Source organism: Lontra canadensis, unplaced genomic scaffold, assembly GCF_010015895.1.
Source record: "Lontra canadensis isolate GAN:19392208 unplaced genomic scaffold, GSC_riverotter_1.0 scaffold7, whole genome shotgun sequence".
Taxonomy (NCBI): Eukaryota; Metazoa; Chordata; class Mammalia; order Carnivora; family Mustelidae; genus Lontra; species Lontra canadensis.
In genome coordinates, this window is record NW_022631001.1 from 14,607,175 (window position 1) to 14,632,769 (window position 25,595).

The following is a 25,595-nucleotide window of genomic DNA, read 5'->3' on the forward strand; positions in this document are numbered from 1 at the left end:
TTCAAATAGCAGAATGAAAAGTGGAGTAGGCAGTATAAAAGATGCTTTATTGATGTTGTTAATACTATGTCTCTTCTGTAAGTAAGATATCACTTTTTAGCTCCACCAACCCACTATTTTTTACACTAAAGTTGCTCAGAATTTCTAAAAGAAAATAAGTGTTGCTGGGCATTTGGAAGATATTTTTTTCAAGGCTACTGAGCATCATATTACTTATGACATGAATAGAAAAAAATAAACATTATATTCTTAGAAATAAATTTATCATAGCAATATTTATAACTATAATTTTTGGGGGGGTTAAATAATTTTTATTTTCCACCAGACCTTTATGTAGAGAAAATGAAACAAGTCACCAAGGCAATGAATGGTTTGCCTGAGTGGCCCTGTCTTCATAGACAAAGCTGTTAATTCATGCAGGTGTGTAGTTCTGTCCAATCTCATGGTGGAAGCAGCACACCCATTCATTCATTCTATTTATTTAGCAACTATTTATTTATTGAGTGCCTAGTGTATACCTGACATATTGGTAGGTCCAGGGATACAATGAATAGTCTTTTAGTCTAATGGAGAAAACAGCTGATTATAGAAATAACAGTAACATGTAACAAAGGAGTGAACGTAGAATGTTATGGCCATGAGCAAGGGGATATCTGAAGAATCTGGTGGGCATAGATGCAGGATAGGCAAGGGCTTAGTATCAGGAAAGAGTTTTCTGGGGAAGTGACAATTAAGCTGATATGTACAATGGAGAGCACAATGGGGATGGGAAAATTGTTTTAAGCAAAGTCCTAGATGTAATAGATAGATAGATAGATAGATGATAGATACACAGATAATGAAGTGAGGGAAGAGAGAGACAAAAAAGAAGAGGGAGAAAAGAGAGAATGGTACTTTTAAGGAAAGAAAAGTCAGTGTAGCTGGGATCTAGGGGATTCAAAGTGAGTAGCAAGATACAAAGTGTGCAAATAGATAGGGACCCAGTTAGAAGTATCAAAAAGTTGAGATGTTATCTTAAATAGGATTTTCCCTCTATCATTAACAATGATCCTAAACCCTCATTTGCTCTGACTTTCACACAGTTTGTTTCTCTGATAATTGAGCTTTCTCATTCTATTTTCTCCACATTGCCCTTTGCCCATCCTTACAACTATTTAGTAAAAATAGTGAGTTTACATTTCACTAGCAGAGTGACCTTCTCTGGACTGTATTTTTCTCTTCCATGAATTGGAAATTTCTCAGTCTTATTTTGAGGGTTCAGTGAGGTGATAAATATAAAATGCTTAACATACTGCCTGTAGGGGTGGGTGTGCTGCTCTTTTATTGGCGTCCACTGTCTCCCTATCTTCCTATAGTTCCTTGGTGCTCTTTTCATATATATTCCTGCCAGTGACTCTGATTTTGATACCTGTCATTCCAACCAAGTGTCTTCAAGGTGACAGGCCACTATATAGAGACTCCACATACTGGAGCAGGGAGAGGACTTAATGGACCAGGGAAAAATCTACTCAGTGGCAGAGAGAGGAAGAAATACAGCTAAAAGTGGGGAAAATTTAATACAATCTGGCCTTTTTATGTAGGAAAGTAGGAAAAACAGTCAGTGTGAAGAGATTCCATGGCTCTATTAGTAACCTGGGATTAACCATTTTAATAATGTGAAACACTTTGGCATATTTATTCCACTAAAATAATAGCTTAACTTTCCTTTATTAAGTATTCTACATAGCTGCCAGAATGATTGATCTAATACCTATGTCCAATGGGATAGCCCTGCTGTAGCATCCTACTGAACTCAAGATAAGCAGTTGTCCAAATTCTTTCATTAGTATATAATTCTCTTTTGACCTAGCACCTGAATTCCTTTCCTGTCTTATCTTCCATCATTCTGCCTTGAGTTTTATAGTCTAAGAATCTTAAAAATGCATGGACCAGATCATACTTATGTCTATGCTACCTTCTATGACCTTCCTTAAACTAATGGACACATTGGTCTTGCTGGCCTCCCTTTGTTCCTCAAAAGTATCAGCCATACTCCTGTTTTGCAGACTACCACTCACTACTCCTCTGTCTAGATGGCTCTGTCTATCTATCTAAATCTTATCTGTCTTCCAGATCTGACTATACATGCCACACACCCTTTTGTAAAAGCCCCAGTTAGATTGTATGCTCATGGCATTATCTCATATTATTCCATACTTCTGTCTGTCACAATTCATAATTCTATACTGATTTGTATGGTTAGTTTTTCAGTGTCTCCCTTTTGATGAGACAGAGCTTCACAAGGAAAGAAACATCTATTTTTCTCATTTTTGTGTACGTAATGTCTGGGACATTTTCTAGCACCCTGAAGGAACTTGATGAGTTTAATTAACTCTCAGTTTCAGACAACCCAGTGAAATAAAATCTTCCATATCTTAAAGATTTGGCATAATCACACAGCTGAGCAGCTTCATAGTGGGGATTCGAATCCAGATCTTCGTGACTCTAATATCCATACTTCTGTCCAGTATCATTATCCCGTAGTTGAATCACGTCAGGTTATTATTTAGTTAAAACATACTCTTGATATTATATTTTGGATTTTATTCCTTCTCTACCTAAACACCTAATTAAATAAAAATAATGCATTCACGTAATGGTTAATTTAAAATTACTCGGGATTAATTACAGTTTGTAGTGTTTTGGACATGTAGCCATAGCCTGTGAAAGTAAACTTACAGAATGAAATAAAATGTTATTTTATGAATCACACCAGCCATTTTGTTAATACATTTGTTAATACATGTAAATGGCCTTCTCTGCCAAACCTGATTACCAGGGTATTATTCACAACATTAGTCCTGTTTTGACACTTTGAGGAAAGCCACATGTGCTGTGAAGAACTAGGAGTCTGAGAGGATTGTCCTTTGGAAGACCTTTAGATAAATCTTATTTTATCAGACAAATGTGGGTTTGCAAAGGAAACAAGTACAAATAAAATTTTGCAAATCAAATAGTATTGAAACACATTTATTGTGCTCAAATCAGAAACAAATCACACAACTCTTTATAAATTAAAAAAAAGAATTCATCACTTCTCTTTATTTTGTGCCCCTTGTTTCATCTGCATATTTGTAGATAAGATTTTCTTAAAGGAGATTACCATAATTACAGTTGCTTGAGAAACCCATCTCATTTCATGGCTATATATTTCACCAAAGGCAGTTTGGGAGTGTGCATTGGACCAAGGTTGAGAAAGTGAAGTCATAGACTTGGGTTTGCCATTCATTATATTAGTAATCTTAGTCAATTCAGTTTACCTTTACTGAGGCTTTTTTTCTCTAGTTTATGTTGGTAACACTATTGGTTTATCTATATTTCCTTCACAGGATTATTGTACACAATCAAATGAGTTTATATATTTGGAAAATGTAAAATTCTTTGTACATGGAAAGGATGACTATTACTTTTGAAAGGAGGAGATCTTAGAGTCAACTGGGATCTTTTATTACTAATAACATTACTACTGTATGATGGAAAAAATGAGAGCTGTGTTCATATATGTATTAGAACTCATTTAGTGACTTTGGCAAATTGACCAGACGTGTCTGAGGTATCTCAGAGAAGTGAATATTGGGCAGGTGGGCAGCTGTTGGCATCCACCACTGAATTTGGCTTAGAGTGACAGCATAGCATAGTGGAAGCACAGCCTTTGGAGTCAGACAGATCCTTGCTTTACCACTTATTGGTTCTGTTTGTCAGGAATAAATTACCTAATTTACCTAAATATCAGTTTCCATATTTATGAAATGAATTAACAATAAGCACTTCAAAGGGTCGTTATGAGGATTAAATACAATATTTATTACCTCCACAAATAGTTACCCAGTACATACTGTATGTCAGGTAGTATTGTAAGCAGAGCAGATACAACAGCGACTAAATTGAACAAGGTCTCTGGTCTCATAGAACTTACATTATAGAGCAAGGAGATTGGCCATTAATGGGCACACAAACAATCAGTATAATTATAGATAATGATGATAGCTATAATTTAAAAGGCAGAAAAATGTAATGTAGAAAAATGGATGAATGTACAAAGGGACAAGGGCTATTCTAGATAGACAGGGATGTCCTCTCTGAAAAAAGTTCTGGGCACTTGAAAGGACCAGCTTTATGAAGATCTTGGGGAAGAGCATTCCAGACAAAGGGAGCAGCTAGTACAAATATACACATAGGGCTTACTATAGCAATCGTAGGTAACATATAGTTGCTAAATAGCTTGTGTATGTTTTTACTCCTTCTCATCTTCCTTTTCCTTTATCTCTTTTTTGAGGAATCTGCCATTTAAGGATAAGGTTCATAGTAAAATCATCAATTCAATTAATCAGTTACTACTCTAGTAGCAAATTTTGTGGTGTGGTCATGGTGATGGGAATTTCTTCTGGTTTTAGTGACTATTTCCCAGGTTCATAGGTATTTATTGATGAGAGAAAGAGACCAAATGTGTTAACCTTTTCTTCCAGTGTGCATTCAAAATTAATACCAGATTTAAAATCCTTTGAAAAGAGCCCTCTCTCCAAATTCCTCTATTCTAAACATCTACCCACACATATCCATTTCTTTGTATGTAATTCAATTCCTAAACTAACCTTTCAGGGGACAACAAGTCTTGTGAAAAATTGGTTTGACAGTAAATGAAAAAATTCTTTGAAATTTAGAATTTTATTTACCCGTTAAGTAAACTTAAGTCAAAAGTTCCAGGAAAACATCCACTCTCTGAAGCCCTCTGAGCAGAAATCATTCTCCTACTCTGTTCTCTGCTAAGTGGATATTATGTCATTATCTCAGTTGTTATGAAGAGTGGGAGTTGATCTGGATTCTTATTTTTCCCTAAATCCCACTGTGTCCTAATTCTTACTCATTCTTCTTACCTTGTCCATTCTCCCACCCTTTATACATTTTCCATACTGCTGAGACCTTCCTTAAAAAATATACATGCAGATATATATATTTATATGTGTGTATATGCTGTGTGTATATACATAAACATGTGTGTGTGTGTATGTGTGTATACTTCATATGTATGTTGTAATTCTTGTTAAAACCCTTTAGGGGTTTCCTGTCTCCTACTGTCCCATTATTCAAAGTGTGATCTATTGATCAGTTGCAGTGGCATCCCTTCAGAGCTTGTTGGAATGCAGAATTTCAAGCCCCATGGGCGAACTACTGAGTCAGAACCTGCATTTTAGTAAGCTCTCTAGTTCATTTTGCACATTAAGGGTTCAGAAGCATTGACCTGCAGGATGAAGTTTGCATGGCCCTCTGTGTTTGGACCCCTGCCTAACTTTTATAGCTCAGGTTCCACCATCTTTCATTTCCTAACATGAACTAAAGTCACTTTGTTTCACGTTATTTGTCTCACATTATTTGTTTCCCCAAATTACCTGAGTTTCTTTCCCCCATTTCTATATGCTTTACTTTATGCCTAGAATGCCTCCAACTCTAGGCTGATGCTTACCTGATATGACTCTTTCTGACCTCTAAGACTCAGCTTAAATGCACTTTCCTACATAAGGGCCTTCCTTGATTACTTTCCTTGCAGATGTAGCCAGCCACTCTCCATGTCTTCAGTTCAATGTCTGTATCTGTGTGATAGCCGTTATCTAGCTGTACAATTAATTTTTACATGTGTCTGCCTCTTGCTAGAATGTGAACTCTGAAGATGGGGGTGGGAGGAGTATTTACTTATATTGATAGCCAGCCACTTAGTATGGTGCTAGAAGGTACACCATAAGTGTTGACTGATTCTTACATTTAACAGACATTTGATAGATTGTTGAATAAGTGTCAGAGAATGACGTGCTTCCTTCCTGCAACTTACACACACTCGTACATGTATATGTCTATACACACACCTGTCTCTATGTATACTTACACAGGTGTATATAAGGTGAACCTTACAGTGCATACATACAATATATACATGCATACATGTAAAAGGTACCTTTGTATTCTGCTGCATAGACTATTCAGCTGACAGGCAGTCACTTGGTGAACTTAATTGATGAATGGCTGCTGGGCCAAAAATGACACTTGAAATATCATTTTAATATAAGAGAAATGGGCTGAAAGAGATAAAAGTCCCCACCACACACCAAGAAAAATGGTACCTGGATCACATCTATGATAAACCAACTATAAAGATCATCATTTAAACTTCTAAAATCCAAGTATAAAAATATAAGTCAGTAGCCTAGTTTTATTAAACAAAAGCTAAAGCAGTCAGATCAGGTTTTTAGATTGAGAAGAGAATGCCAACTCATGTCCATTTAACTTCACAGGGACTTTATATATAGTTAGATACTTAATCTTGTTTTGGGGAAAACTATTTTACTTTATAGCATGTATATATTTACCATAATTATATTGCAAAGGTATAGCAATTTTTTACTACACAGTGTATTTTTATAATACTATATATTTTTACTATAAAAACATTAAAATTTGTCTGAAAGATATACAATAGAAAGTTCTAAAAAATGACTTTATTGTTCCAAATTGTTAGGTCATGAGCGAATTGAAGAATTAAAGAATTGAAAGAGAGTTTTCTTTTTCTTTTTTTTCCCAAATCAGGATGCATTATGTTGTACTCAGCTTTCAGGATACGAACTTGTATAGGAAAGGAATGTGAGTTCATAGCAATTCTGCTATTTGTTTTTGGTTTTATTTATTTATTTTTTACATTGCTTTGCATTTTGGAGAACAAAGTGTATCAGTTCCATTGACTGGTTTTACCCCGCGTAACCTCCAAAAGGAAACAAAAAAACTATAATAACGATTACTTGGAATTTGTCCAACTAACCACAGATAATACCAGCACTATGTGAGAGTGTCCCAAATGGATGTTATGGTATTCTGTGGCTAAGATCTGAGTTAAAAATTTTAGGCATTTTCAAATATTTCCTGAAAATTAACCTGAGACGCCTAGACAGAATGCGTCAAAATAATCAAATATGCCACTTTTCCAGGTAACAATATAGTCAGCAATAGAGATTCTCCTTGAAGACCACTTACTCACATTAAAAAAAAGAATATCCAAAAAATTGAATCTTAAGGTATGAATTTATTTATTTATTTAATATTATATATATAATATTATATATAATATATTATGAACATATATATTTATTATCCACACTAGCAAGAATTTTGGTTGTTGCATAAAACATTGTTCAAAAAGTGTTAATTAAAAAACCCTACTCTTAAAAAAAACTTACTCTTTTATGTTATATATTTTATCTTTTATATTTTTACAGAGAGTTTTATTAATGTCATGCTATATTTATGCTATTCCACAATAACATAAATTATTTATTTTCTAATATGATTCAAATTAGAAAATGTGAAGAAGAGTTCCATTCTTGCTGATAAAAGGTTTTCCAAAATCATTTGCTAAAGACACCAGAAATAAAACCATATATTTTTAGCAAAACAAATCCTTCCTCTCTGTCCTTTGTTATGAATCTCCTAGGATTTCAAGCTACAGTGCTTTCCTGCTAGTCCTTTAAAATAAAACTGTCCTTAAGTAATACACATGTAATTTACTCAGCAATCTAAAGTTCTATTTAAGTCGAGGACAGGTCTAATTGCTAGTTCTTCCTGGCTGACTACTTGATGTTGGCTATGGCACCTGATCTACAAAAGCCTGCAAATTCTTGATTAACATTCATCCAAAAATATATACTCATAGGTGTCAGGAAGACAAGGCACATACAAAAATAATATCAATCAACCCCCTTTACTTTGTGTTAAGTTTTGCCAGAATTTTAATTATCTGAGAAAAAACCCCTATCAGAGAGAACTGTATGCCTTTAAAATGATGGCATTCCATGTGTATTTTTCAGAAAACGCTATCTGACGTATAGGCATTTTTTGAAACTCGAGAAGATTATAAGAACAAATTGATATGAATTGCATATTTAATAGGTTGTAATTATGTCTTATCAAAAGCTCAACTTTTTTAATCCTTTATTCTTTGGAAATATGGTAATTGTCCCCTTTCCCATGTAGTTAATTATAAATTTCAGGAAGAATTAAGTAGGCTAAAACTCTTCACTTTTTTTTCTTTGTCTCTATGGTAGCAGTGAGAATAGAAATGAATTGCTTTGATCTTGTTTCTGAATGGTCTTTCTTTCCTCAAAATATGGACCTTATTTTGTGGACTTGAAATTTTAGATATTTTTTTATTAGCTAATAATTCAAGGAAGGTATTTTTTATAGATGAACTTAAAAATGTGTCAGAAAGAAAAATGCAGTTTATTTTAGAAATCACAGACTTTGTTTCCATAAGAATTTGTAGTTTAAAGTAGATAAGATCTGCCAATGAAGAATATTCTTTGACTGCAGTAGTATATAACATCCAAAGCTTGTTTCTTACAAGGAGAAAGGTACAACTATAGTCCATTCTTCTTGTCTTGTCTTGTTATGTCAGTAGGATGGAGAGACAACATGTAAATATTGATGATATTTAAAATATTTTGCAAGACCACATTTTTAAATCTTGCATTTAGAGGCTTATTCTATTGTATCTAACTTCACATAGCAATAATTCAACTTCCAAAGAATTCTAGAGCTTCATGAAGTATTAGGACATACTGCCACAAAATGTTAAAATACCATAATAGGGGCACCTGGGTGGCTCAGTGGGTTAAAGCCTCTGCCTTCGGCTCAGGTCATGATCCCAGGGTCCTGGGATCGAGCCCCACATCAGGCTCTCTGCTCAGCAGGGAGCCTGCTTCCTCCTCTCTCTGACTGCCTCTCTGCCTACTTGTAATCTCTGTCTGTCAAATAAATAAATAAAATCTTTAAAATAAATAAAATAAATAAAATACCATAATATATTTTTTTAGAAATATTTACAGGCCAGTGACTTCAAATAATGTGATCCCAGACTACTTAGTCAATTCTGTCTCCCAAATTCAGTTATCTTAAAACTGCAGTATTTCAGATATTCTTTTCAACTTAGATTTAAAACTTACCTTTAAAATTCCCCATGTTTGCTAAGTACTTTCTTGTACTTTTTCTCATTTATTTTTCATAGTGAATTTGTGAGACAAATAATATTACTTCATGTGCAAAGGTGAGAAAATAGGCTTGGAAGAGCTAATTAATCCCTGATTAATGAGATAAATATTAATATTTACATAGTATAATATAAATATATTTATCTTAATACTGTTAGAATAAGTACTAGACCCTCGGCTAAATATAGGACATATATTATCTTATATAATCCTTATAATAATCCTTTAAACTGGTATTTCTCTCTCCAGTTTATAGATGAGAAAACCACAACTCACAGAGACTAAGAAACTTACCTCAAGTTCCAGATCCAGAAAGTAAAAAACTCGGCATTCTAACCCAGTTCTAGTGGATTCCTCATAGTATTAAATACCCTTCTCTACAACCTTGCAGGGTTAATGTGATAAAATAATGAACTAACAATATATGTCAAATGTCTGGCATCTAATAGGTGCTCAATAAATATGATTTCATTATACAATCAAGAAAATGCCTTGTGAATGTAAGTCCTGGGGCCCTATCTCCATTGATACCATGCAATGTCAAGTTACAACAGTAACAGTAGCTCTCGTGTATTATAAATCTTTAAATGTCACCAACCTGAGAATTCAGAGCTCATCTCACTCATCAGAGTTAATTAATCCTGGTAACCAGATGGTTACAATATTATTTTAACCTAGAGTGTTTAATTTTTTTATGTCCTACCTAGCCACTGATCACACCTGTGCTAACCTGGGCAAATGCTTGTCTGGAGTCACAAGGGAGTTTGGAAACCTTGAATGTGACTCAGCGCCGCCATCACTGCCCACTGAAAAACCCTCATTCTCAGCATTCTGTAGAGAATGGGTCAGCAGCATTTTCATTTCCAGAGGAGGCAAATGCATGACTCCCCAGCAGGGCTCCTGTCTTAGTAAGGACTTCCTCGGAAACAAATTAGGCCAACTTATTTTAAACATCTTTGAAATGAGCAAATAAGAAGAAGCAAGTAGAAAGAGAAGCCCAGGAAGGGATGAAGTCAGGTATTGAAGGATTATGAGGAATTACGTCCAAAACTGAATGAAAAGGTTAACAGTAATCATGAATATGTTTTGCATCTGTAATTGATACATTGGAGAAAAAAGACTTATGGGATATAATGATAGATGCCACTTTAACAGTACCCCATTTTTTGCCCAATACTCCTTCGTATTATTAGTGTCAGTAATCCCTACCCTGTTCTCTAAATGAAAACTCAGGTAGTCCCATGACTTCCCATGAATTTCCAGTTATTTGCAGGGAATTAAAAGTCCTATGATCACTTAAAATCACAATACAGATTCAGTTTAGTAGTGAAAATTTTCCAGTTCCAAATATTAATCATAACTCTGAACCCTTCTCCAGATATAAGATTTTTATTTTCCCTATGATGGGATCTTCAGATAAGACAGGAGGCTTTCCTTCTCCATTTGCTAGTTGGTTATTCTTCTTTCCAGGTTTGGAGCATGAGAGGGAAGTAAAATAAGAAAGCAGAAAGTTCTTATTGGATTGGAATTATCATAGTTTTTTTGCTCTCTGAAACTGACATGGAACATAATAATAATTAGATAATAATAACAAATACAGAGATAATAGCTAGCACTTACATAGTGATGATTGTGTATAGGGATAGTTCTAAGTGCTTTATTTTTAGTAATTCCTTTCATCTTCATAACTGAGGCAAAGGGAGGTTAAGCAACCTGCCCAGTGTCACCTAGCTAGTAAATGGTGGATCTGGGATTTTAACCCAGGCAGTCTGGTTCCAGACTCTGTCTCTCCTGAGCACTGTTGTGGATCTTGGGGAGTTTTCCCTTCTGGGCCTCTCTGTCTAAATCTTCTGTAATGTGGATGATGTATTTCTTTAGAACCTAGGTTTTTCAGCAGTGAACCTACATAAAGGGTTGTGGAAGGCATCACAGTGGCTCCAAGATGGCTTTTTTTTTTTTTTTTTTTTGCTTGACAAACTCTGAAAGTGCAGGCTGGCCCAAATGAAGCCACTTCTCCTGAGGCAAAGACCAATTTGTCATGTTCTCTCACTCGTTAAATTTTTCAGGTGGGAGGTAGATCCCAGGATACAGGCCTCCCAAATTCAAGGAAGTTATATCAAGGTCTAGGTGTATGCCCATTGAAGCCTCATTCAGTAATTTAACAGAAAAATGAGATTTCACCCCCCTCAACCCCTCTGCAAATAAATCCCTTTATAAATGTCCAAACACATAACCCTTCTATAACTTCATTATAGATAAGGGTTCAGAGACCTGAAAGTAGTTCTTGGTAATTTCCTTTGAAATTATAACACCTTCTTTGGAATCTCATTTTTGTCATGTCTTGATGTTTAAGACAAGACTACCAATGTAACATTTTGTGCCTATACTACTGTGCCTGGCAAAATTTGATTTTCTCCTTTTCTTTAACAACTTACCTAAAATTATACATTTTTTTATAGCAAGTTAGGAAAATGGATGAAAACTTTATTTGCTCAAATAAATTATTTATACGTATGTGTATATATAAATATTTATGTATGTATGTATATACACACCTTATTTGTTTATGTATATGTGTTTTTTGTATCTATATTTATATATCTATGAAGTTGTTGATTTGGATGCATACTGAAAGTTTTGTATTTATTTTTCAAATTTTTTGGGTAATTTCCTTAACTCTCGATGTGCTGGAGCATATAATGAACTAGCAGTCAGAAAATGTGTTTTCTAATCATTTTAAAAAGAAGAACTAATTTTTAAGTATTATATTAATGTTTATAATAATTAATACTGGAAATATAATTACTCATCACATTTATAAAGTACCTTAGAGTTCGCAGCCCATTTGCACAAAAATTATTACACGTCATTTTATTTCAGCCGTGCAAAAACCACTTAGTTTTACCATTTGAACATCATGTTTTCATGTCTGTTTCCTCACCTGTCAAGCACCTGAGAGTTTCAAAAAGATGAGAATGGCATCTCAAGTACTTTTCCATAGACTTAACTCAGGAGAGCCTCTTGTGGATTTTTTTAAAAGAAGATTTATTTATTTGAGAGAGAGAGAGAGAGGGAGGGAGAGAGAGTGTGAGCAAGAGAGAGCAGAAGCAGAGGAGGTAAAGGGCAGAGGGAGAAGCAGACTCCCTGCTGATCAGGGAGGCCCATGCAGGACTGACTCCATCCTGATTCTGGGATCACGACCTGAGCTGAAGGCAGATGCTTAACCGATTGAGCCACCCAGGTGACCTGAGCCTCTTGTGTTTTGTATAGGACCAGGAATGGATCTGCCTAGGTCTGTCTACTCCTTATTAAGACTTATTTCCCCCACAACCTGTTGTTCATGCATTCCTTGTGAAGTAGAGATAAATGAGAGGAAGGCAGAAGTCATCTGTCTGTGTAGCATAGAACAATTCTTTCCCCTCAGTCCTAGGTTTCTGAGACCCAGAACCAAGGGGCTTTCTGACCAAGTCCTAGAATTCCTTAATTCAATTGTAGATGATACATGGACCTTTACCTCAAAGGCTGTCTACTCATCCTTTCCCTTCTAAAAGCTTTACTGGAAACTGAAGTATTTCCTCTGTTAAGCCCTTCCTTATGTAGAGTTCAGTACTCTTACCTGTGTCCTAAATTTCTCTGTGCCATTTTTCTTAACCCTTTCTCATCCTTTATTCCTGCCCCCTAAATGAGTGAGGTAGGTCTTTTTGATTGGCCCATGCCATGTTTTATTTATATCATCTCAATTAATTGCCTTATAATTGCATGATTATAAGGCCATTGTCTTCCTTAGACTCAGAACTTCTTTTAGACAGAGACTGAGTCATGGTATATCCTTATTCCTAATACAGTAGCTGGCACATACTAATTTCTCAGTGAATGTTGACCAACTACGTGAATGGATGAATGCTCATATAACCCTGTTTTTTTTTTTTTTAAGATTTATTTATTTATTTTAGAGAGAAAGAGAGCATGAGGATGAGCAGGAGCAGGGGAAGGGGAAGGGGAAGAGGGAGAGGAGGAGAAAGTGAAAGAGAAGCAGACTTCCTGCTGAGCATAGAGCCGATGCAGGGCTCAATCTCACAACCCTGAGATCATAACCTGAGCTGAAATCAAGAGTTGGACACTTAACTGACTGAGCCACGAGGCAGCCCTTTAACCCTGTTTTAAATGTAACATGCTATAGTGTATCTCCTAAAAGTTTGGGAGCTCTTTGAAGAAAGAATAATTGTTTAAATTTTTATGCCTCTAAATTTTATATCTCCCTATATAACTAGCATGGTATCTTCCACATAATACATATTCAGTAAATGAGTGGCTGGATAAAGGAATGAATGAGTATGTGTACAGTACTATCATAAGACAATTCTCCACCCAGGAAAAAACCCTGTGATTACAAAAATCATTTTACTATGACTATTACAATAGAACCTTTCAGCTTGTTCTCTGCTTTTAGAAGAGCATGCTGTTTTGAATGAAACATTTAGGTCAAAATTTTGTTTGGATGAATCAGTTCTCACCCTGCCACACACAAACTTGTTTGGAGGATTAAATGACTAAATGTCTACATAAATACTTTGTAAACTCCAAAGCACTCTAACAGACACAAGCTGCTGATATTCAAAAAAATCCTCTCTCTTTCTAGAGATGGGATTCATTGGGTAGAAAATCTTTAGAGTTTTCTTTGCCAAGCGTTTGTCACTACTCAAATCCTCTGTAGTTACATATTTACATAACCAGTTTGAGGTGTAATTGTCCAGCATATCTGGCTCATTTGCTCAGGATAATCCAGAATGAAATATGTCAAGATATTATAGTCAGAAAAAGACAACCAAGGAAGATGAGAGACTTGGAGATATCAACCTGTCTAAACAGCATAGTATTTTAAAAAGATCAAAACCCATAGATAGTTTTGTCTCTTGAGAGAACATGTTTTCCAGGGTTAGCATTGCAAACGCTAAATCCTAATCAAGTCACATACAGACAATCTGTAGGTATGACTATCCAGGGTAGATGGATGGGAGAGAAGGGGAGGGGAAAGCTGGGTCTCTGGGTTAATTTGTTACCAACTTTTATCTTAAAATCTTGTTTGGCCCTTTAGGGAATTCTAATGTTCCCTCTTGATTTATAGGTTGAAAGAGCACTTTCCTCTAGTATTAGTTGTCTTTCTAAATGGCCTTGTAACGGGTGTGGATCTTCCAATTAGGTGATAACCCTAAACTCTTCTGAACACATTAAATGTTAGAAACAATATTGAAAAAGGAGAATGAAAACTTACAGGGAAAAAGGAAGAATTTTAAGCCCTTTACATTACCTACTGTGGCAAATCCCTTGACCCCTGTTAGATTTTCTTCTTTCAAAGTAGAGGGAAGGTTTAAGTAAAACCAAAGGTTACGGTTTTCAATAACTACACTTGGGTTGAAAGCTCTTGTGAGACCATCTCTACTGGCAGTTCTCAACCTTTGTTATAACTCAGACTCAGAGGAATAACTATATCTTATGGTAACAGTAGCTCAGAATGATGGTGGTTTTCAAATGGACGGTACACTCCTTTGGAAGACAGAACATATTAAATTCTTGGGAGGAATGTGAGGTCTGGAAAAGATTCATGAGTGAATGACATTTCCTCTCCCCACATAGAGTTGTGGACCTAATAAAAAGCCTCTTATTTTATACATGAGAAAAGTGAGGTTTAAAGTTTTAAAGTAACTTTCCCAAAGTTTCACAGATGGATTAATCTGCTTGATTAAAACACTAATGGGGTGGGGGGCGCCTGGGAGGCTCAGTCATTAAGCGTCTGTCTTCGGCTCAAGTCGTAGTCCCAGGGTCCTGGGATTGAGCCCCACATCTGGCTCCCTGCTCAGCGGGAAGCCTCCTTCTCCCTCTCCCACACTTCCTGCTTGTATTCCCTCTCTCGCTGTCTGTCAAATAAATAAGTAAAATCTTAAAAAAAAAAATACTAATGGGAAAGTCTTCATATCCAAAACTCAGGTAGTAATGGAGTAAGAGAGACTTACTCAGATTTCCATCTTTCTTTATACTACATGCTTCATCCCTGGAAGTTCAGATACTCCTTATTTTAGCCCCCTCACACTTTATGAGTACTTATATTCCTCCACCCAAGCATAGCTCAATTATTATTTATCTCTTGTGCTCCATAAAAATAAACACTATCTAGATATGAAACAAGCTTACTACTACTACTACTAATAATAATAATAAATTAGTACAAAGGAGACATTCATCACTGTTAACATTGTTTGATATGAATTCTCATGATTGGAAATAATAATAACTAGCTTTTTTGGTCCAAGTTTTGATTTAAATTCTAGCTGGTTAACATATAGTGTAATATTGATTTTAAGAGTAGAATTTAGTGATTCATCATTTACATACAACACCCAGTGGTCATCATAACAAGTGTCCTCCTTAATACCCATAACCCATTTAGCCCATCCCGTACTACCTCTCTCCATCAACCCTCAGTTTGTTCTCTATCATAATAATAACTAGCATTTTAACTTTTAAATTTTTAAAAGACTTTATTTATTTATTTGACACAGAGAGAGAGCACATGCAGAGGGAGCTGCAGAAGGAAAGGAAGAAGCAGGCTCTCCCCTAAGCAGGGAGCCTGCTGGATCCTAGGACCCTGAGGTCATAACCCAAGCCAAAGGCAGCTGCTTAACCGACTGAGCCACCCACATGCCCTAACCACTATTTTAATAATATTTTCAAATTTCAAAAAGCTTAAGCTCATATGTAGATAAATTATATTTATTTATCTGGCTTAGGCTATCAGAAAAGGAAGATAAGATTGTCCTGTTACTTTGTGTGTTTTATTAACACCCTTGCAGATTGTGGTTATGATTTGGGATGAATTTATATGTATCATCTAATAATATTTGTATGAATAAGGTGAGATACTAACGCTGTTTCACAGATGTGACTACCAAGACTCAGACTAGCTTATTACAGCAAGTACATGGTTGAGCTTAGCTTGAAATTGTGGTCATCTGACATTGGTTGAGTGTACCTCATGTACCCTATTGGTACTATATGTCATATTTTGATTTAAACAAGAAAAATGAGCATGGGGATCGATGGCCTAAGTGTATTTTTATGGTGACTTTATCAATAATCACTCAAACAGCACTTTAGAATTTAGTGATGTCTTAAAAATAGATTACCTAAATAAAGTTTGTTCTAAAAAGCTTATAAATCACAAAAAATAATTCTTAGTGTAAGTACTGAACTCAATATTTTATTCCAGTTAGGTCAGAAATGTTAGGATCATTGCTAACATGAAAACATATTAGCTGATAACATGTCTTAAGGCCCATTAAACAGATAGAAAATGAAAAATACCAGAGGCAGCTTCTCACACAGGAAACATTTGTGGGCATCAGAGTCAGTCAGCTTCTTGCTGCAATCCCAGCAAGGCTGTTTTATTGTAGGGTAGCTTTTAGGCAAGTTGCTTAGCCTCTCTGAGCCTCAGTTTACTCCCCTGTAGAATGGGTTCAATAATACTGCTATCTATACTTATTGTGGTGACTAGTGATAAAATAATGGATCTAGAACAATTTTCAGCATATTCAGTAGCTCAATAAATCACAGCTAGGTTTTTTAATGACTATTGGTAACATTATTATTAGTCTGTTTATATTATAATTGAGTGTAGAATAAAATAAATAAAAGGTAAAAGATATGTTATTTGAATCACCTTCTCCCCTTTTTAACACTAATCTGGTCTCATTATTACAGGGATGGAGGTGTATTGTTAGTGAAAGTGAAGCACTTCATTATTTCTAACAAGCCGATTAGAAATAATTTGTAAGAGTTATAACGAAAGAATAGGTTAGCTAGAGATAAATTTCTTATGTAAGATGAAGTGCCTGGCAAATGGCTTACAGTGTCAAATCTTCATGTTCCTTGTTTGATTTCTTTGCACCTCATTTTCTGTTGTGGCAAGAAAGACCTCTAAGATCTGTTCTGTAACGACTGTACATTCTGGGGTTCTATGAAATGCTCTAGAGAGAATCATCACCACTAGCTCACAATCAGGAAGGGGAGACAGGTAAACAAGTCTCTCTGTACCTTGACTAAAGTGATCTTGCATGGGTACAGTGTGTATCAATTTTGTCTGGAAGCCCAAAGGAAAGAAGACCAGTTTTACCTCTGGGTTAGGAGGGTTCTCAGATGGGTCCTGTGGGGGCCTGAAAGGCCACCTGCTGAGGAAGCTTAGTGCCCAAAATCCAGTCCTTAGAGTTATAGGAAAAGCAAAGGATGATTTCTTATGCCCTAATAAGAGTAGAAATTACATACCTAGTTTTCTGCCGCACTGCACCAAAAAAATCATTCTCAAAGGCTTCTCCTATACTTGCAAATAATGTAATAAACATATTGATGATGGATATGGCAGCTTGTATATATTGCTGCACATAATATATAAGATATAACAATCACCTTTACTTATTTGCAGCAAAACCAAGGCAAATGCCCAGCCCAGAATTGTTCAGTGGAAGCCCCTGCTTGGATGCCTGTCCACCACTGTACTGTAAGTGTGATTAAAGGAGAATTATTTTTATATTTCGGAACAACCTTAGTGGAATGGGCTAGAATCCTTCCAGGGATTCTAGAAAGATTTTCTTTTTTTTTCAGAAAGCTCTGCATTGTAAGAAATATCTGTGATCAGGGATTTATGTGTTTTGTTTGTTTGTTTGTTTGTTTTGTTTTGGAGTCAGGATAATTTGCCAAAGATTTATTTAAATGGATTATTGATGATTTAGATTTGGATGGACAGTCATTAAAATGAATATATTTGCACATGTATTTTTTTCAGTAGCTGCATATTCAGCAATACTTGATTTTAGATGCTTTATAGAAGGATGCTTTCTCTTCTGTCATTGTTGTGTTGACTATTTAATAGTGATGAGTACACGGATTTCAAATTTTCAAGTCTTTCTTGTATAATAATGGTCTCTGCATTTGTGTGAAATCTTCTATCAGAGAATTTTCAAGTGCCTTAGAAACAAACAGGTACTATGTCATTATCCCTGTGTTACCAATGGGAGATTTAAATGCAAAGGGAGTAAGAATAATGTATCAGTTGTAAAGCTGGGAATAGATCCCAGACACCCTGACTCTTTTCATGAACTCATTCTACTACACTGTAAAGAAAAGTCCGTGAAGAAGTGGCTGATTTGTATGATATTCTCCCATACGTGCTTTGCCTGATAGATGTGACAATGGTTCCTTTGGGGAATGTGTGTACTGTAACTGACAGTTTGCCTGTTATAAAATAATTTGTGTGTGTTGGAGACAAGGAATCTGAAAATTACTTTTCGGGCATTCCCCTCATTTGACCCACCGTGCAAGCAATGTAAAATGATATGCGGAGCTTCTTAAATACCGTCATATATTGTTGCTATAGAAGCTGCTGGAAGGTGAAGCTGGGCTATCATAGCGCAACTTAGGAGTGCTTTCTAATGCAGTAGGCCTGGGGGAGCCTACTTTTCACTCTGATTCATAAGAGTATGAAGCCTTTTGTTTTTGTTTATCTATGGAAGGAGGAGAATGTGGGATCACTTTCAATGTAGGAGAGATGGTGTAGCTAAATTTTGGAGGCATTCCTGCGGTGCGGAGGCAGCCCAGACTTGCTGGAGACTTGGAGAATAAAAATGTCACACTTGTGAGAGCAGATGGTCAGAGGGGCGTGCATGCTATGGGACTCTGCTAATGCCAGAGAAAGGATGAGTTTTAATAATTCTGTTTCTTCATCAGTCACTCCTCCTACTGTATCCCTGGTGATATTATCTCATAATTAGTGATTTGTAAGTCTGGGTGCTATTCGGGGTCCTGGTGTACCTGTGCTTAGGTAAATGCCTGGTATGTGGTAGGTGCTCTGTGAGAGCAAGTTCAATGAATGAGACTTCAGTCTGTTGACTTCCTCTTTAGTAAGTTTTATTAAATTACCTACAGCTCTTATATTTGTTGGCAAAGAGGAATAATTGTAGTATTTTACCTTCTTGGGTGGGTGGTTTCCATTTCTTACTTTCAAGGGTCATTTTACACTTTTCCTGCACCGAGTATGATTGAGAATGTATTTCAAGGAATTTTGTTTCAACCTAAGCCAAATTTAGTGGTTTGATTCAGCTGTGTCAGGCGCTATGACTGTTGCTGGAAGTATGAAGATAAGTAAGATAGTATTCCCATTTTACCAAAGACAATCAATATATAACACTAGACAGAATTCTTATTAGGGGACTCCTGGGTGGCTCAGTGGGTTAAGTGGCTGCCTTCAGCTCGGGTCATGATCCCAGGGTCCAGGGTTTGAGTCCTACATCAGGCTCCTTGCTCAACAGGGAGTCTGCTTCTCTCTCTGCCTCTGCCTGCCACTCTGCCTACTTGTGCTCTCTCTCTCTCTCTCTCTCTGACAAAAAAAATAAATAAAATCTTAAAAAAAAAAAAAGAATTCTGATTAGTAGCTGATCCTCTACTACACTGATCATTTCAGGCCCAAATAACAGAAATTTGACATTTAGTTATTTAGTTATTTTGTGCAGTCTTATGGCAAGTAAATCTATTATTAGAATTATGTCTTTTGGATTATTAAAAATAATACATCTTTTATTATTACCTTAGACTTGGACCCTGTAGGATCTAGAAATCCCAGATTAGGTCTTTCTGTTATAGGAAATTTGTGACCAAGTCGATGACTACATTTAAGACTCTTCCTGAAGAGCACAAGTCAGAAATGACAAATAGTCTGATTCTCAATTCTGTGGTCAGGTGAGAACATCAGAAAGATGTTTTTTCTTGTTTCTGCTGTGGAATTAAGAGCTGCTGGTTTCATAGATTTCCTTTGCTGTTTATTTAAAAGTAATTACATTTCCCAGTGGGGCAGACACTTTCCAGAGGAGTTGACAACTCATAATGATTCTGTTTTCTCTGTTAAGTAACCCTGATCCACAAAGGTAGGCTTTCAAGGTCCATGTTTGGGCTATGTGAGTCTGTCCCTGGCCATGCCTGACTGATCTAGGGGTAAATATCTCATCTCACCTGGGCCAGTTGGATTCTCTCTCCTGGGAATTTAGCATATGTACTAGAGAGATACCAAATTGATATTCAATAGTATTGAATCATACAAATGACAATAGTTTGGAAAATCATCTGTGAACCTCAGCTGTTGAAATCCTTAGGCCTGTTCTATACCTGTCCTTCTGAGATTCTGCTTACTCAAATCTCTCTTTGATTTTGTGAAAAGGTCCCAATAATCTGCTGATCATCAGTAAGTTACATTCCCCCCCTCCAAGTTATTCTAGATTTTGTTTTTATTTTGTTTATTTGGGGAAGTGTAATTTAAAAAAAAAAAAAGATTTTTATTTATTTATTTGACACAGAGAGAGAGATCACAAGTAAGCAGAGAGAGAAGGGGAAGCAGGCTCTCTGCTAAGCAGAGAGCCTGATACGGGGCTCGATTCCAGGACTCTGAGGTCATGACCTGAGCCCAAGGCAGAGGCTTAACCTACTGAGCCACCCAGGCTCCCCTGTAATTTTTTTTTTAATTTGCAACTAAAGAAGGAAAAAAAAAAAACACCACTTTAACGAATACCCCTAGTCAGCAGCACTTATGAAGCTCCCAATAGCATTTACATACTGAGTGGTAGTTACACACAGGAAGAAATACTGAGAACACTGAGATTTTGAGAATTTTCAGTAGTTTATTTAATAATGGAAATAGTCTATTTCTATTTATTCCAAATATCTAATTATATACAACACTTGGGTACATAAAAAATGACCAAAGAATAATTTGGTAATGACTTACTCCACATTATAAAATTAGAAATATGAATAATTAACTATATAACTGGCATAAGCATATTTATAAAACAAAAATACATATAAAATGTATAGTCTTTTTGGTATTAATTTCCATTCTCTCATCTCTCAGGAAATAGAAAAATCTTAGCCTCCTGTGTTTAAGAGAATGTTTTGTCTGTCTCAAATCCTTCATTGACTGAAGCAAGTTATAAATAAATTAATGCATACTTACATTGTTAATAGATAGTCTGTTATCTTTGTGCATTTTTAAGTTTACTTGATTGCTTCCTACATTTTTCTTCCAGATGCTCTATTATTGTTCCTTGGTGCTTTGCTCTGAAATGATCGTATCCTTATAATTGGGCTTTATTACTTTTTCCAAAAACGTCTCGGTCTTTGTGTGTGCATTTGCCCCAGGTTCATTTTAAGTGCAGAGCTTTTATCATTGGTTTTCTTAAGAATGCTTCTCTCTGCAAATTGCTCTGCAAATGCCTGTCACCAGCTCCATGTTGCCTTGAAAATGGCTTCTATTACTATTTGCTTAGTCTCTTCCTATATGCTCTCTTTTTTTTGCACTCCACACCTCTGTAACAATGAAACTAAGAGGTATTTTAAAGACTTTTCCTTTTAACCAGAACTAACTTTGCACAAATTAGGGTTGAAGATGAATAGAAATTTTACCTTCAGTAATTATACAGAAACATGGACGTATTTATGCTTTTTGAATAACCGTAAATAAAATATCTTCCCTAACAAAAAGCATGACAGTTTTATTTGTTAATTTCTCTCTCCTTGTATGGCTGCATTAAGGACTAGAATGATATCCTTCTTCACCTCTACGCTTTTAAATTTAATTGGGTCATACAGTCAAATGAATATGAGCAGTGGTTACCTGAACCCCTGCCACTTATAAGCCAATGAAAGAGACCCATTGGTTCTGGGACTCAGGTGAAAACTGGCTGATCTCTGAATCTGGGGTGAACTAGGCCAAGAATTAGTTTCTGGTGCTTAAAAACTAAGAACCTTAGATTCGACCAACTGCAGGAGGCTTGAGTGGCTGCTACATTTCAAGGCCTAAATATCTGAACCACTCAGTATGGTTATGGCTTATGCACGGAATTGTTCACTTTCAGGAATGAAACTTAGTTATTGGGCATTACTTAGAAATGACTGTAATATGTGATTTTATTGTTTGGAATATGATATATAAATACATATGGTTTGTCTACAATAATCACTTTGTTTCTCTGCGTATTTGCATACTTTAAAAATAATGCAATGAGAGGAGTTTCCAAAAGTTCCTGCTGTTATAGAGATTATCATGAATATTGTTATACCTGTATATCTCTCTTGTTATGTAATATTCACCCATAAATAGATATGTGAAGTATTTTCAAAAATCATGTTAACATTTGCAAATTAGAACGCTATATTCTGACTACATCAACTTTCATCTACTCATTTAAAAAGCATTTGCTGAGTACATTTTATAAGTTATAAACCCTTGCATTCTTTAAGATAAAGCAGGAAAAAATACATTTAAATAATCATTATGCTGGATAATACATGCTATAAAATGCTAAGACAAAATGCTATGGGGTACCTGGGTGTCTCAGTTGGTTAAGTGTCTGACTTTTTTATTTCTGCTCAGGTCATGATCTTAGGGATGTACAATTGAACCCTGTGTCAGGCTCTGTACTGAGCATGGAGTCTGCTTAAGATTCTCTCCTTCTCTTTCTACCCTTCCCCGCACTCAGACTCTCTCTCAAAAAAAGAAAAAGCTATGAATGTACAGAATGGAGATGGAGGTTTGCTTCAAGATGGATTTTGGAAGACAGAAAATGCAATATTTGGTAATAAATATGCAAACTTTAAAACTGATTAAGAGTTTGCAATGCAAACTCCGCCACTTACTAGTCATGTGACCTCAGACATTTTACTTATCCTCTCTTGAATTTATACATGCAACAGGATATATTTTTTAATTTTTTATCTTTTATTAACGTACAATGTATTATTAGCCCCAGGGGTATAGGTCTGTGAATCGTGAGGTTTACACACTTCACGGCACTCATCATAGCACATACCCTCCCCAATGTCCATAACCCAACCACCCGCCCCCATCCCCCGCCCACCCCCTCACCCCCCCAAACCCCAACCCCCCTCAGCCCCCCACCCCTGCCACAACCCTTCGTTTGTTTTGTGAGTTTGAGTCTCTTATGGTTTGTTTCCCTCCCGCTCCCATCTGCAACAGGATATTTTGAGATTTACATGTGATAATGCAAGAAAGTGTTAACATAGAACCTGGCATGTAGCCATTGCTTGGTGAGTGGTAAGAGAAAAAAAAAGAAAAGGATAGGTCATCCCAGAAGGAAGCAAGTGGGGCAGGATGAATTGGTGAGGAACATAAAAAATAGGCAGTAATTAGTTGTTAATTTAGGGCTATTTATTTGAATTTATTTAGAAGGATCCTTTCTTTGGAAAAGGATTTAGGCCGGGACAGAGAAAAGTTCTAGGAGTTAATAAACATCTTTTTTAAGACTCTGAAAGCAGAAATTCTGAAGCTTTTGAAAAGAAACATTTTGCTCTTTGACAGGCAGGAGCTGATGATGTAAGAGTGTCATATTAACAAGAGATGTTTATATTCTGAGTTACAAAGACCATTTTTGAAGAGTAGAGTTGGATACTACTTTTAATTTAAATCATTTTAACATTTCCCTACCATGTCTCTCTAGATTATGAAAGTAATTTTTCTCTTCTATGGGAAATCAATAAAAACAGACATTACCCAAAGAAACCAGAGGAGATGTTCATTTAAAGTGTTAATTATTTCATCGTGTTCTCTCAGACTGCCTGACGTTACCCAGTCAGAATCAGTCACTCTAATTGAAGCCAGTTAATACAATGTGCATAAGCAATGGTATAGTAATCTAAAGATTTTTCCTCCTGATTTTATAGCTCCTTCCCCACTTCTATTTTTTTCTCCACAGTTCACTGTGTGACCTCATTTTGTATACAGCCCACATAAAACCCAGACCGTGGTACTCAGAGACATCCAACCAAGTCATAAAATAAATAAAGTTGTATCTGCTCTCTGGGTGCTTCCAGAATTCCTATGAACACAGCACCCGCTGGGCTAACTCAGCTGGTGGGAAATCACACCCAGGATGGCTTTGATGAGTATTGTCTTTCCAAAGACCGGATACAATTTTTATTTTTTATAGCAAGGTTTTCATACCATCAGCAGTCCCATAATAGAACAAAAAGTCAGGACATTATCAGATGATCACAGTTTTCAGAAAATTGTGGAAAATTGCAGAGTATAGGGCCTTATCTTGGTCTGCACTGGGATTAGAGTGCATCTGGCCATCTGGGTGGTAGCTATGGGGTTAGAAAAGAATCCAGAGGGCAAATTATCTTAGAAAAATCACAATGCACTTTAAGAAATGTGAACTCTGCAGAATGTCCTTGATTCCAATTTTGCTGTAGTCAAGTGCTTTAAATCAAGGTGAGTATGAGGAAGATTAGACTGACACAATAGATACATTCCTTTTTTCTCTCTCTTCTGGCCCTTATAGTACTTTGGATATATACTTGTTTCTAGAGCATGTTGGGAACTGCAGTACTTATATCAGATAAATTTCTTACAGTGATTTCTGAAACATGTCCAGAAAGGAAGTCCATAGTATGCAGGGGTTGGGTGGGCATTGCTTCATGGGAGAGATGAAAGGGTATTCCCAGTGAGCACCCATAAACACTACACAGAGTACAGAACAGAAGTCAGGCAAACAGGTACCCTGCATGCTTTGGTCAAAGAAAAGAAGGTTGCAAGTCCTGAGGTGCTACCAAGATCTGAGAAGCTAAGTGGAAGAATGATGGGTAACCATCTAGGAGCAATAGGCAGGCCCACAGTAAAAATGAAGTCAGCAAATTTTATGTCCCGTGTCCCCAGTTTCCTCTTTCTGTACCTTTGAATATTTCCTGAGAATTCCAACTTTAATCAACTTGACTGATTCGGTGCCTTCACCTACCTCTTTCTACCTTCTCTTTTTTGTGATGCTATTATAAATCGGATTTTTTTTTTTAAATTTCATTTTGGGTTGGCCATTGCTAGTGTATGGAAATACAATCAGTTTTTGCTTAGTAATATTTGTACCCTGAAACGTTGCTGTAACTGTTAGTTATAAGAGTTTTTTAGTGAATTCCTTGGGATTTTCTATATATAAGATCATGCCATCTGCAAAAAGAGATAGTTTTACTTCTTCCTTTCCAATTTGGATTCCACTTATTTCATTTCTTTGCCCAACTGCCTTGGCTAGAGTATCCATTACACTATTTAGAGTTGGCAAGAACAGACATTCTTGACTTGTTTTTGATTTTAGGGGAAAGTATTCTTGTTTCATCATTAAATAGGATGTTAGCTCTGTGTGTGTGTGTGTGTGTGTGTGTGTGTGTGTGTGTGTGTGTATGTTTAATAGATGTCTTTTACCAGAATGGAGTTCCCTTCTATTTCTAGTCTTTTGAGGGCTTTTGTCATGAAAGGGGTCGTTTATGGGGCACCTGGTTCGCTCAGTGGGTTAAACCCCTGCCTTTGGCTCAGGTCATGATCTCAGGGTCCTGGGATTGAGCCCTGCATAGGGCTCTCGGCTCAGCAGGGAGCCTGTTTCCCCCCCTCTCTCTGCCTCCTGCTCAGCAGGGAGCCTGTTTCCCCCC

General features: G+C 36.2%; 1 protein-coding gene across 9 annotated transcripts in view; it reads left to right on the top strand.

Moving 5' to 3' along the window:
* The window catches only part of DLG2 (discs large MAGUK scaffold protein 2), a 1,980,468-nt gene that overhangs the window by 465,786 nt on the left and 1,489,087 nt on the right, over positions 1-25,595 (top strand). For 8 of the 9 annotated variants that reach the window (XM_032852928.1, XM_032852923.1, XM_032852924.1 and 5 more), the window contains one exon: positions 17,539-17,613. The exons of the other annotated variant lie outside the window; for it this stretch is intronic. In XM_032852928.1, the coding sequence (XP_032708819.1) occupies positions 17,539-17,613 (75 nt within the window). The remainder of the gene's footprint in view (positions 1-17,538; positions 17,614-25,595) is intronic. 9 annotated transcript variants of the gene reach the window in all.